General features: G+C 35.8%; 1 protein-coding gene across 1 annotated transcript; it reads left to right on the top strand.

The window, feature by feature from the left end:
- Positions 1 to 1763: 1763 nt before the first annotated feature.
- LOC132275471 (uncharacterized) lies at positions 1764 to 12743 on the top strand. The gene is made up of 4 exons (XM_059776977.1): positions 1764 to 2242; positions 3307 to 3708; positions 6670 to 7122; positions 12175 to 12743. The coding sequence occupies exons 1-4, from the start codon at positions 1828 to 1830 to the stop codon at positions 12576 to 12578; spliced, it is 1674 nt and encodes a 557-aa protein (XP_059632960.1). The 5' UTR covers positions 1764 to 1827; the 3' UTR covers positions 12579 to 12743.
- Positions 12744 to 13678: the final 935 nt, after the last annotated feature.

Genomic DNA, 13678 nt, shown 5'->3' with positions numbered 1-13678 from the left:
CATGAAGTAATTCTAGAAGTGCCCGTAGGGCGGCGGTACGAAATTAGCGATGAAGGGGCTGCGGGGGTGAACTGCGTTACCGTGGTGAAATTTGTTATCCTCTTAAGTGACAAAAAATATATATATATAAATAAATAAAATAAATAAATAGTTTTAGGGTAAGAGCTTATTATGTCTTATATGAAAAACAGTTAGCTAACTTGAGTCTATAAGGTAGTGAAAGTGACAGTGATGTGGCTATCCTAATTAAAAGATCCTATGCGTGCAATCGAGAAACAAAAAATTAAAAAATTCAAACATTCATCGATTCATTATTTAAATTCCTAAAAGATGCATTCCATACGTAATCTGGATTTTTTTCTTCTTTATTTATTTATTTATTTTGATAAAATCAAGGTAAATATAAATTTGAGAGAGTAAATACAATTTGAGAGAATAGAGACTCAAATATGAACACACCTACTTAAACTATTAGGTGAAATTAACACTCAATTCATATATATCCCCATTAGTTTTTCCGTCCAAATCTCACATAATTCGATGTGGGATAAGCTTTCCTTTGTTACATTCTCCTCCACTCGAACTCGCAATGCATTCGTTGCTTCTCTGGCCACCTTGCTTATCCGTGGTGGCTCTTATTCCAACTGTAACGAGTGTGTATTTGTCTATTTACCTAAAATATTAATTTGGTACCACCTAATGGCTTAATCTTTGATTCGGTATCACTCCAAACGTTCAACCCGGAGAGCGTCCGAGTCTGCACCCTAGGTAGGCGGGTGGTCAGAGCCACAATGAAGATGTTGCGAGTTCGAGTGGAGGAGAATGTAATAAGGGGAAACTTGTCCGACATTAAATCATGTGGGATCTAGATTTAAAAAAATGAATGGGATTATATATGGGTTAGATGTTAACTTTCCTTGTTATACTAGGTGTAACGGGTGGACGCTTACTCATTTACCTAAAAATTTAAGCTGTTGGGTAATGTTGCATACCCACCCATTTATACCTAGCCACTTTTTTATCCGAATTTGACGTGAAACAAATGACTTTTGTTACGCTAGGCAATTAGATAATGCCAATATAATTTCCTCTTAATAAATGACTCCATTGAAGTAGATGACGTTTAAGGCAATTTAAGCCATGCAAATTCAACGAACATCAAAATCAAATAGGCTCCCAATAATTTTCCAAATAAAAGTGGGCATCAAATTAGTTTTTTTATTTTTTATTTTTTTTTTAAAATTTACAGGGGATTCAAATATTTCAAGAGTAATGATAGCATATGCATGACTTCAAAATATTAATGACATTATAATCCTGTTAGTCCTTAATCACATAAATTAAAAGTTGCATGAGGCTAATTTATTAAGCAATCCATACTTCATTTACTAAACTTTGATTAGACACCTAATTAATTAAGAAACTTAGTGCTACTAGCCCAATAATTCACCATCCTAATGCAATGGATGATCCATGAAGATATATATATATATATATATATTTACCAACTTCCAAATTTATATTTTGGACATTATTTTCATGCTCACTAATTACTTATCCTCCATGAGAAATTATTTCAAAATAAATTTTCTTAAGGAAATCCCCCAATTGAAAAGTCAAAGTCAACCATAGACCAATCCATACACGCATTAGTATGTTCTTCTAGAAAATTGCGGGTCAAAATTGAATTTGCAACAATCATACTGTTCATACCATTTGCTTGGCAGTTTCCATTGACTTCACATTATAAATATCTCCCAAGTCTCAACCTTACCAGTACACCACCACTCATTTCTGTTCTAATTCTGACACCAATTCTTTCCAACAATGGTTGCTTTCAATTTGGCAAACACTTTACTCACCATCATTCTGACCGGAATCCTCCTCGGATCTCTGCCGGAATCCGTGGTGGGTCAGAACTGCGGTTGCGCCGCAGACCAGTGCTGTAGTCGGTATGGGTACTGTGGCACTGGCAATGACTATTGCGGCACAGGTTGCCAAGAGGGTCCTTGCTATGTCAGTCCTAGTAGTGGCGTCGTTGTTGCTGATGTTGTGACGGACGCGTTCTTTAATGCCATCATCGACGTAGCTGCTGCGAATTGCGTCGGAAAGAGCTTCTACACCAGGGCTGCATTTCTTGAAGCTGCTAATTCTTACTCTCAATTTGGCACCACTGGTTCTGTTGATGATTCCAAGCGTGAGATCGCGGCTTTCTTTGCACATGTGACACATGAAACTGGACGTAAGATTTCATTACCTCTCTCTAAATATATATATATAAAGAATTTTATAGGTAGATAGATATACAAATTTATATGCTAGTGCATTGCACGTATTTGTCTATAATCTATATACATCGATTCACAAACTCATAAGTAGCTTTTGAAGAGGGTTGTTGCATATCATGGTAAAAGTACTGTTAACATAGACATAATGCATACTTATTAATATTGACAACCAAACACATGATACATGTTAAAAGCGCACTAGTTCTGATGGATGATCTCTCTTTGTCAAAGGAGATGCTAAGTGTCTGTTAAGAGTAATATTGTGCGCTAGCTTGAAATTTAGAAAAAGTAATATAAAAATTAAGTCCCTAATTTCAGTTTTTAAGGTGTGTGAATTTTACAAACATGAGGGTGATGAGGGACAGCCTTGGAAAAGTGACACCAAGCTTTAGCAGAGATCTACCAACTACCAAGCAAAGTATCCTAAGCACAAGCAAAATGCTAAGCAAAGTATCCTAAGAAATATATATATATATATATATATATATATATATATATATATATATATATCATTGATACATAAAGTCTTGCCATATCATAAGTTTTGACTTCCATGAGTTTATAACACATACCTACATCTACATATACCCTGCGTATCATAAAGTTCTCAAAAGGATTGTAGCACATTTTTGGTACACGTGTTGGCATAGAATTAATATGTATGTGCATTAATAATATATAGACATGCATATATACATATATATATATCATTGATACATAAAGTCTTGCCATATCATAAGTTTTGACTTCCATGAGTTTATAACACATACCTACATCTACATATACCCTGCGTATCATAAAGTTCTCAAAAGGATTGTAGCACATTTTTGGTACACGTGTTGGCATAGAATTAATATGTATGTGCATTAATAATATATAGACATGCACATAAAAGTAAAATGAAGTTGATATTTAGAGCTTTGCTATAGTAAAATGAACATATATCAGTATTCAGTAATAAACTATTGTTATAAAACATAAATATAACAAGCAAATTATATCCATTTTTTTTGTGCAGATTTTTGCTATACTGAAGAGATTGATGGTCCCTCTAAGGACTACTGCGACGAAGACAATACAGAGTATCCATGTGTAGCAGGCAAGGGTTACTATGGCCGAGGTCCTATTCAGCTATCATGGAACTACAATTATGGTCCAGCCGGAAAAGCTATCGGATTTGATGGACTAAACAACCCTGACATTGTGGCTTCAGACGTACTTGTGTCGTTCAAGACGGCCTTATGGTATTGGATGAACTTTGTTCACCCTGTCATCGGAGAAGGGTTCGGGGCAACCATCCGTGCCATCAATGGTGCTCTTGAATGTGATGGTGGAAACCCTGACACTGTTAACGCTCGTGTAGGGTATTACACGGACTACTGCAACGAACTCGGTGTCGCGCCTGGTGATAATCTCCGCTGCTAATTCACATATTAAAGTTCTTCTAGTACAAATTTTCTTTGGGTACACGACAGGGAAGAATATAAAGAGTGGTCTGAACTTTGTTTAGGTTCTTATTGATACTTCCCGTATTTTGGAGCTAATAATATACTCTTCTAACTACTTGTTTTGATTTATGATCTAGAAGGGATCCAAATAAATGATAGAAATTAAAATTTATCATTTGGTTGATGTTATATGTTATATGATAAGCTTGAGAATGTAAAATATATTTTTATGTAATCCTTTTTTTTCAAATCAGAAGACAAAAAACTTGACTTGAACTTACTTGACAAGGTCCACCAGGACCACCACCACTCTTGAGCATTAACGAACGCATTTTTTCTGGTTATAGTCTTAAAATACTGCATTTTACGCACCTTTTTCTTGCAAAATTGGTTGGCCCATCACTAAGGACCGGTTCTCGTCAAATATTATATTAGTGGAAAAATAGTATGTTTGTGACACAAATATTACTGTAAATGCTCCGGAAATTACATGTGATTTCAACTCGATCTAAAGCATTTTCGATCAATTACATTTGATTAGTTATATTATTTATAGTTGTGTTGAATTGGGGTGCTAGTAGAAACTTTGTGTAAGTCTTCTTTTTTTTCTTTTCTTTTTTGGGTAAAATGGGGAAGTACTATAGAAAAAGAATGTACAGAAATACTCACAAGGAACTAAACAAGCCATTTTATGCCTGAGAACACAATAGCCACTGCTATGAAACAATAAACATAGCTACTGCTAAGTGCCAAGAAAATCGAAGTACACACAGAAGAGCACAAGACAATTAGCACTGCCAGGCTTTAGGAGTCTCTGAGACATCTTTGAGCAGATTCGATTGTGTTTCCGCGAATAGAAAGCTTATGAAGATACCAGTGATTCTCTATTTGCCAGAGCACATCACTACTCTGCAGCTTGATTGAAGTTAATCTGTTACTTTTAGACTCTCTGATCAAGGCAATGACTGCTTGTAGCTAAGATGGTATGCCTTGAACACCTAGCATTCCTTTCAAACCAAATGTGTATTTTTTTTGAAAGGTAGCCAAATGAGTAAATTGCAAAGGAGAGAATGAGCTTGTTGATGAGAAAAGAGTTCCCACTGGAGCAACAGTTAGAACCACCCCAATCAATCAGTTCAGTCCAACTGTTGGGCAAGATATAGTGTCACGACCTCTCTCGATCACCTGTGTTGATGTTATTCACTTTGCATATTTTCTTGTGTTTTTTTCAAAGTGAGTCTACACAATTGGGAGGTGTGTATACATCAGTGTAAACAATATTTCCCCTTTATGAGACATCACAATCACCCCTTCTTGGAATTCAGCTTCCTCCCCAGCTTACAGTCCCTCATGGGCTTGTGCACGCCCCCATTTCCTGTTGGGAATTGGCTTTGATACAACTATGTCATGACCTGCCTTGCAACGTGTTGATATTATCTGCTTTGCAGACTTTTCTATCGGTACTTATAATTTTTCTCAAAATGTGTCTACACAATTAAGGATGTTTACGTTGGCAATATGGGACGTCATAATCACACTATCTTAGAACGTAGCATACCCTCATGGGCTTGTGCTCACTCCTCCCATTTCCGGCTGGGGTTAGTTCTAATACCATCTGTCACGACCTATCCCACCGTGTAGATATTGTCCACTTTGCACATTTCCTTTATTTTTCTCAAACCGCGTCTACACAGTTGAGTGGTAGTACTCACATATACAAATGTCAACAAACTTTTTTCCCAAGCGATGTCAGACGTCACATATATATAAAAACATGTAGTATCAAAGTATAGTTCCAAATGGAGGAAGAATACTGAAATTGGAAGAAGAGATGGCTTAAAGACACTACCTTGGACAAGAACACAAAACAGACATTTGGGATGCGGAGATATGCAGTGGATGACCTACTTGTTTTACCCTTTCATATAGCAAGAAAGAAGGGAAGAATTGAAATAACTCAAGGGATTCCATGCTGTAACGCTTTCTATTACATGTTAATATAGAAGAATGGAATGAAGAATCACAGGATTTCCACTCAATTAAGGGAATGTGAAACTAAAACCAAATCAGTTGATGCCATGGAATTGAGGGAGTAGGATGGGATACAAAGGAAAGGGTATGGGGAGAAGAAAAGGAGGTTGAGGGAGATGAAATCCGTACTACAGCTAGTGTCCCTCTGAGAAAACAGAGGAGTGAGAGAATTAAGCTGAGAAGTGAATGGAGGAATGTTGAGAAATGTAATTGGGGGAGGCTGAGGTATAGCCCAATAATTAAATTAGGCTATCAAGTGTAGCATGCACGTCCTGTTGAAGATTTTCACATCAGTTGGGCTAAGCTGAGTAATCAATGGACCATTAGGAAACCAATAATCAATTCACCAATAGAAATCTAAGTAGGTTCAAATGATATAGTAGAACTACTGTTGAACCACCGGTTAGCTATGAAAAAGAAGGATCATGAATATATATATATATATATATATATATATATATCAATTAAATTGAAAATTTATATCAGGACTTGATATTCAAGTCATGCTCATTAATTATTTGTGTACTTGGAAATAAAATGAAATAAAATAAAGAAAGATGATATAAAAGTTTCAATATATCAATTTTCGTTATGGAGATACAATACGGGAGAGAGAGTTTATCTTGTCCTACTAAAAATTGTTTGTTAACACCATCGTTTGGAGCAGCACAAAAAATCGAACGAACATTGTAGAATTACTTTAAAATAAAATAAAACAAAATAATTCATCATAATCAACCACTGACCAAACCATACACGCATCAGCATTCTACGAAATTGCGTGCCAAACTTGAATTTGAAACAACCATATATAACTTTTCTTTGGCATTTTCCATTGACTACACAGTACAAATACCCCTCTCAACCTTATCATTACCCCGCACATTGCTCTTCTAAATAACCATATATAACTTTTCTTTTCAAAATGGTTGCTTTCAATTTAGGGAAAACCTTACTCACAGTCGTTCTGACCGGAATCCTCACCAGATCTCTGCCGGAATCCGTGGTGGGTCAGAACTGCAGTTGTGCCGCGAATCTGTGCTGTAGTCAATTTGGGTTCTGTGGCACTACCATTGACTATTGTGGCACAGGTTGCCAAGCGGGTCCTTGCATCGGCACGACCACGCCTAGTACTCCTAGTAGTGGTGTCTCGGTGGCTGATGTTGTGACAGATGGGTTCTTTAATGGCATCATCGGCCAAGCCGGTGAGAATTGTGCCGGAAAGAGCTTCTACACCAGAGCTGCATTTCTTGAAGCTGCCAATTCTTATTCTCAATTTGGCACCACTGGTTCTGCTGATGATTCCAAGCGTGAGATTGCAGCTTTCTTTTCACATATAACATTTGAAATTGGACGTAAGATTTCACCCTCTCTCTCTCTATATAAATTCATACGTTGTATATATGCAAGTGCGCGCCAGTATCTATATGTGCGTATGTTTTCACACACTTAATAAACATATGCCCAAGGCCTAACAAGCCAACAGGTCAAAGGCAACAAAATGAGCAGCGACAAAACACAAACATATTTGTGCCAATCCAACATTTCAAACCATTAGTCCATAGCAGTTACAACTGAAACCTAACCAGCCCACTGTTGGCTGTAGTTTCAACCAACTAAATAAATTCTAAGTAAAGAGAGGAGAAGAATAAATAAATAAATATTTTTCTGTATTGTATTGAACTCTTTGTTTGTGTTGATTTTAACAACAAATACCTTACCCTCTATATACTATTCTCCCATAGATCTTTGAGCTTTTCAAGATAATCTCAACCACACACATGATACATGCACTCACTTGATACATGTACACTCTTGATACATGTATCCAGTTGATACATGTACAATAACAGATGCATGAATGAACATATACATGAATGAACATGGCATTAATTATTTTTAACACCCCCCCCCCCCCTTTAATGCCATGTTGTGACACCCAACAATTCTCTAAAGTATTCAAACTTATTTTTTGGAAGTGCTTTGGTAAAAATGTCCGCAACTTGGTCTTCTGTCTTATAATACTTGAGTTGAATCTCTTCATTCTCCACGGCTTCTCTAATGAAGTGATGCTTGATTGCAATGTGTCTTGTGCGACTATGGAAAATAGGATTCTTTATCATAGCAATTGCGGATTTGTTGTCACATAAAATTGGAGTAGCTTCTCTTTGCTTCTCACCAACATCTTCAAAAATTCTCCTTAGCCATATTGCTTGTGACGCTGCCAATGATGCTGAAATATACTCAGCCTTAGTAGAAGATTGTGCCACCGTTTCTTGCTTTTTAGATGCCCATGAAAATACACCCGAACCAAGAGAGAATGCATAACCGGAAGTACTTCTCATATCATCAACACATCCGGCCCAATCACTATCACAAAAACCAAACAACTTTGCATCAACATTTTTCTCATACAAGATGCCAAAATCAAGTGTACATTGTATATATCTCAACACCCTCTTTTCAGCCTTAACATGAATTTGACTTGGATTGTGCATAAACCGAGATAATAAGCTTGTAGCATACATGATGTCGGGTCTTAAAGATGTCAAATATAATAGACTTCCAACCAAGCTTCTATAGAGAGATACATCCGCTTCTTTACTTCAATCTTCTTTCACCAATTTTTCATTCACAACCAAGGGAGTGCAAACGGATTTGCAATTCAACATTTTGAATTTTTCAAGAAGAGTTTTTGCATACTTCTTTTAACATATAAAAACTCCTCCTTCTTTTTGATAAATTTCAATGCCCAAGAAGTAATGCAACAAACCCAAATCACTCATTTCATATTTTTTCATCATCTTTCTTTTAAAATCATCAATCATTTTTCCATCACTACCGGTAAATACCAAATCATCAACATAAAGAGAAACAATAAGAATTCCAGTTTTACCTTGTGTCTTGTAGTACAAGGTTGGCTCACTTTTGCTCCTTTGAAAGCCTTTTTTGATGAAGTAAGAATCAACCTCACTATACCATGCCCGGGGTGCTTGTTTTAGGCCATACAAAGCCTTCTTTAATTTGTAAATTTTCTCTTCTTCTCCTTTTGCAACAAAGCCTTAAGGTTATTCTACATAGACATCCTCTTTCAAAACACCATTCAAGAAGGCTAATTTTACATCACGTTGATACAAGGACCAACCATTTTGAGCTGCCAAGGCAATGAGTGCTGTAATTGTGTCAAGACGAGCCACAGGTGAAAAAGTTTCTTCAAAATCAATTCTGGGCTGTTGTGAATACCCTTTTGCTACAAGTCTTGCTTTGTTATTTTGAATGGAGCCATCCGGATTGAATTTTGTTTTAAAAATTCATTTCACACCAATCACATCTTTGTCTTCTGGTTTCTTTACTCATTCCCAAGTCTTGTTCTTCTCAATCACATAAATTTCATCTTCCATAGCTTTCTTCCATGCTTCTTGTTTAATTGCTTCTTCAAAGTTCTTCGGTTCAACAACACAAAAATTGCAACTTGTATACACATCACTAAGACTTTTCATTATTCTTGGAGTTGAACTTAGAGATGAAGAATTTGAGTTTGATGGAGAAGTTTGGATTGATTGTAAGCTAAATACGGGAGACATTTCTTGTGGAACTTCAAGAAAATCTTCATTTTCACTTTTTTGATTTCCTGATTCTTCATTGAAAATGGGGATTTGATCTTGAACTTTCTTCTTTTTCTAATCCCAAGTAGACTTCTCGTTAAAGAGAACATCTCTAAAAATAATCAATTTATTCTTCTTCAAATTAAAGAGCCTATAGCCCTTTGATTTTGAGCTGTAACCCACAAAGATGCATTTTTCACTAGTTCATCAAGTTTGTGCCTCACTTCTCTTGGAACATAAGCAAAACAAATATACCCAAAAACTTTCAAGTGATTAAATGATGGCTTCTTTCCACTCCATGCTTCAAATGGAGTTTTATTCTCCACCGCTTTTGTTGGACACCTATTCATCAAGTAAACAGCCGTATACACGGCTTCACCCCAAAATGATTTAAGTATCCCCTTCTCATGAAGCATTGATTTTCCCATCTCAATGATTGTTTTATTTTTTCTTTTTGCCACTCCATTTTGTTGTGGAGTGTACCCAATTGTTAATTGCTTCTCCAAGCCAATATCTTCACAAAACTTTTCAAACTCATTTGAGTTGTATTCTCTATCTCTATCACTTCTTAACACTTTGATAAGATGGCCATTTTGCCTTTCAACAAGCTTTTGAAATTTTTTGAAAATAGAGAACACATCTAATTTTTGTCTCATGAAATAAATCCATGTCATTCTTGAAAAATCATCAACGAAAATAATAAATACTTGTTACCCGCTTAAGTTGGTGTTTTCATCGGTCCACACACATCGGTATGAACAAGCTCCAATGGTGCTTTAGCCCTCCATGCATTCTCTTTCGGAAACGACTCTCGGTGATGCTTGCCAAGAGCACAACCTTCACAACTCTTTAACTTCTTGTATTGTTGGCAGCCCATACACTATGCTATTTTGTTGTAAATTCTTTAAACTTTGGAAATTCAAATGCCCAAGTCTTCTATGCCAAAACCATGACTCATCAACAACATTCATTTTCAAGGCCATATTTTTTTAACATGAAAAAGTGAGAGGAAAGCTTCTATTTTTGCCCATCTTGATTTTTGCCACAATATGATTTTGTCCTCCTTTGTCATAAAATTTGCAAGAGTCTTCATCAAAATGAATGGAGTATCCATACTCTACAAGTTATCCAACACTTAACAAATTTTGCTCCAAATCCGGAACAAGTAACACATCCTGAATATGCTTTCTTCCTTTTTTTGTCTCTATGGCAATAATACCTTTTCCCTTTGCTTGGACCAAGGCACCATTTCCCATCCTCACTTGAGAATTTGATGAAGAATCAATCTCCAAGAATATATTTTTATCTCCGGTCATGTGGTTACTACACCCACTATCAAGAAACCACACATCATCCTTTTGTTCCGATGTCGTGTGACAAGCATAAAACATGCTCGCTTCACCTTCTTGCTCTTCGGAAAAATTAGCTTGCTGGTTTGTTTTTAACCGGCAATCTTTTTGAACATGTCCAAATTTCTTGCAATTGAAACATTGAGGTTTTCCCCGAAACCAACAATCTTTGTCAACATGGCTACTTCTTTTGCAAATTCCACAATTTTGTTGAGTGGACTCTTTATTTCCACTTCTCTCAAAATTATTTCTTCCTCTTCCTCTTCCATGTCTTCCACCTCTAGAAGATTCACCTCTGAATAGATCAAAACTTGATGGGTATTTTTCTTGATTTTTGGAACTAACATTGAGCTTGGATTGAAAAACACTTTCAATTGTCTTTTCGAAGCGCCTACTCAATCTTTGCTCAAATGCTTTTATGGAACCCATCAATTCTTCAACACTTAAGTTTTCAAGCTCTTTAGTCTCTTCAATAACAGCAACAATAGAGTCATATTTTTCCGGCAAACTAATTAGAATTTTTTCAACAATTCTTTGATTAGAAATTTCTTTCCCATAGGTCTTCATTTGATTTACCACCTCCATAAGTTTAGAAAAATAATCCTTCAACAACTCCATTTATTTCATCTTCATATTTTCAAAATCTCTTCTCAAAGATTGGAGTTTTATAGTTCTTACCTTCGTGCTGCCTCTATACTCCTTCTCGAGGATATCCCATGCTTCCTTTGCTTTAGAAGCATTGATAATTCTGGAAAAGATTGTATTAGCAACTCCTTGTTGAATCAAGCCTAAAGCTTTTGCATCTTTCTTCTTGTGATCTTTCAATTGTTGTTTTTGGGCATTCGTCAAAGTTGTTGTATCCTCCGGTTTATCATACTCATCTTCAACATAATCCCATAAATCATATGAGAGAAAAATGGTCTTCATCTTCACATACCAAAAATCATAATTTTCCCCATAAAAAAGGGAAGTGTTGATTGATGGGCACCTTGGTTTTGATTGCCTATAGTCGTCATCACGATCGATCTTCTTCGGGGTTTGCTTTCCCGTCAATAAGCTTCACGCCCAGTTGGCTCTCAATCGAAATCAAGCTCTGATATCACTTATGTTGGCTGTAGTTTCAACCAACTAAATAAATTCTAAGTGAAGAGAGGAGAAGAATGAATAAACAAATATTTTGCTGTATTGTATTGAACTCTTTGTTTGTGTTGATCTTAACGACAAATACCTTACCCTATATATACTATTCTCCCATAGACCTTTGAGTTTTTCAAGACAATCTCAATCATACACATGATACATGTACACTCTTGATACATGTATCCACTTGATACAATAACAGATGCATGAATGAACATATACATGAATGAACATGGTATTAATTATTTTTAACATCTATCTTTAACACTAAACATAAATAATAACAAGCAAATTAAATCTTTTGTTTGTGCAGACTTTTGCTATATTGAAGAGACAGATGGTCCCTATTGGAACTTCTGCGACCAAACTAATACACAGTATCTATACGCACCATGCAAGGCTTACTATGGCCGAGGTCCTATTCAGCTAACATTGAACTTCAACTATGGTCCAACCGGAAATGCTATCGGATTTGATGGACTCAACAATCCTGACATTGTGGCATCAGATGCAGTTGTGTCATTCAAGACAGGCTTATGGTTTTGGATGAACAATGTTCACCCTGTCATCGGACAAGGGTTCGAAGCAACAATCCGTGCCTTTAGTGCAATTGAATGTGATGGTGCAAACCCTGACACCGTTAATGCTCGTGTAGCTTATTACACAGACTACTGTAACCAACTTGGTATCACTCCAGGCGATAATCTCCGCTGCTAGGTTACATATTTAAGTTCTAGTACAATTTTTCTTTGGGTACATAACTTGGAAGAAAATAAATAGTGGTCTGAACTTTGTTTAGGTTCTTATTAAGACTTAATTTTCTGTATTTTGGACCTAAGGATGCACTCTGACTATATTTTTTGATATATGATCTAGAGGGTATCGAAATAAAATAATATGAATCAAAATGTATAGTGTAATACCCCTAGTTTTCAAAAGGATAAAATGGGAATGGGAATTTAATTTTCAATTTTGATTTGTATTTCATTTTTTTTATTTATTTAATAATTGGACTTATTTGTTATTTGTTTAGCTTAATTGTTTTATTTGCTTAATTGGTAATTGTGTTTGTTTAAATTGATTGTAATTGTTTTAATTTAATTTTTGGTTAATTTAAATATTTGATTATTGTTTTAATTTAATTTTGGGTAGCTTATAAAATTATGTGTGTTGTATTTATAGTTTAGGGTTAGGGTTTTATTTCATATAGTAGCCGACATATCATTAGGTTGGATCTAGGATTAGGGCTTCATAGAAGGCTATATATATATAAAGTTATAAGCAGACTTAGGATTGGGGACGACAATATATATATATATATATATATTCTTATATGTCTGCAACCCTATTCTTGTAATATCTTGAAAAGGAAAAAACAGAGGCTCTGGAATGTGAAGAGAGATACACAGTGAGGGTCTTGAGAGGTGAATTAAGGGGATTGTGCGTGGGTTGAACCAAGACATAACAAAGGTAGAGAACAGTGATGAGAGGAGGGAACAGTCTTGGAAAATTTAGCAACGGCGTTGAAAGGTTTCGAATCGAAACCTAAAGGCAAGTTTCATTCTCTCATTCCTGTAAACTTGTGTTCTGTGCATTCTATATAGTCTCCAGGGTTAATTCAACTTTAAAACTGATGGTTGATGCATGTGTAACAGACTGTAACTTGTTGTGTTTAAAGAACTGGAATCGGTTTCCTGCATACTGTGTTTGTTTATGAATTGAGATTTTTTGTAAATTAATTCATGGTGGAAGGTGAAGAGTTTCTAGGACTCTAGGAACTTAGACGGAACCCTAGGAATGTAATTAAACTTTAAAAC

The sequence above is a fragment of the Cornus florida genome, unplaced genomic scaffold (genome assembly GCF_030987335.1).
Source record: "Cornus florida cultivar Cherokee Brave unplaced genomic scaffold, ASM3098733v1 CherokeeBrave_3.0.0_Hap2_Chr01, whole genome shotgun sequence".
In the NCBI taxonomy this organism is placed as follows: domain Eukaryota; kingdom Viridiplantae; phylum Streptophyta; class Magnoliopsida; order Cornales; family Cornaceae; genus Cornus; species Cornus florida.
The sequence above is the reverse complement of the archived record's forward strand: the minus strand, read 5'-3'. Positions and strand labels throughout refer to the sequence as shown.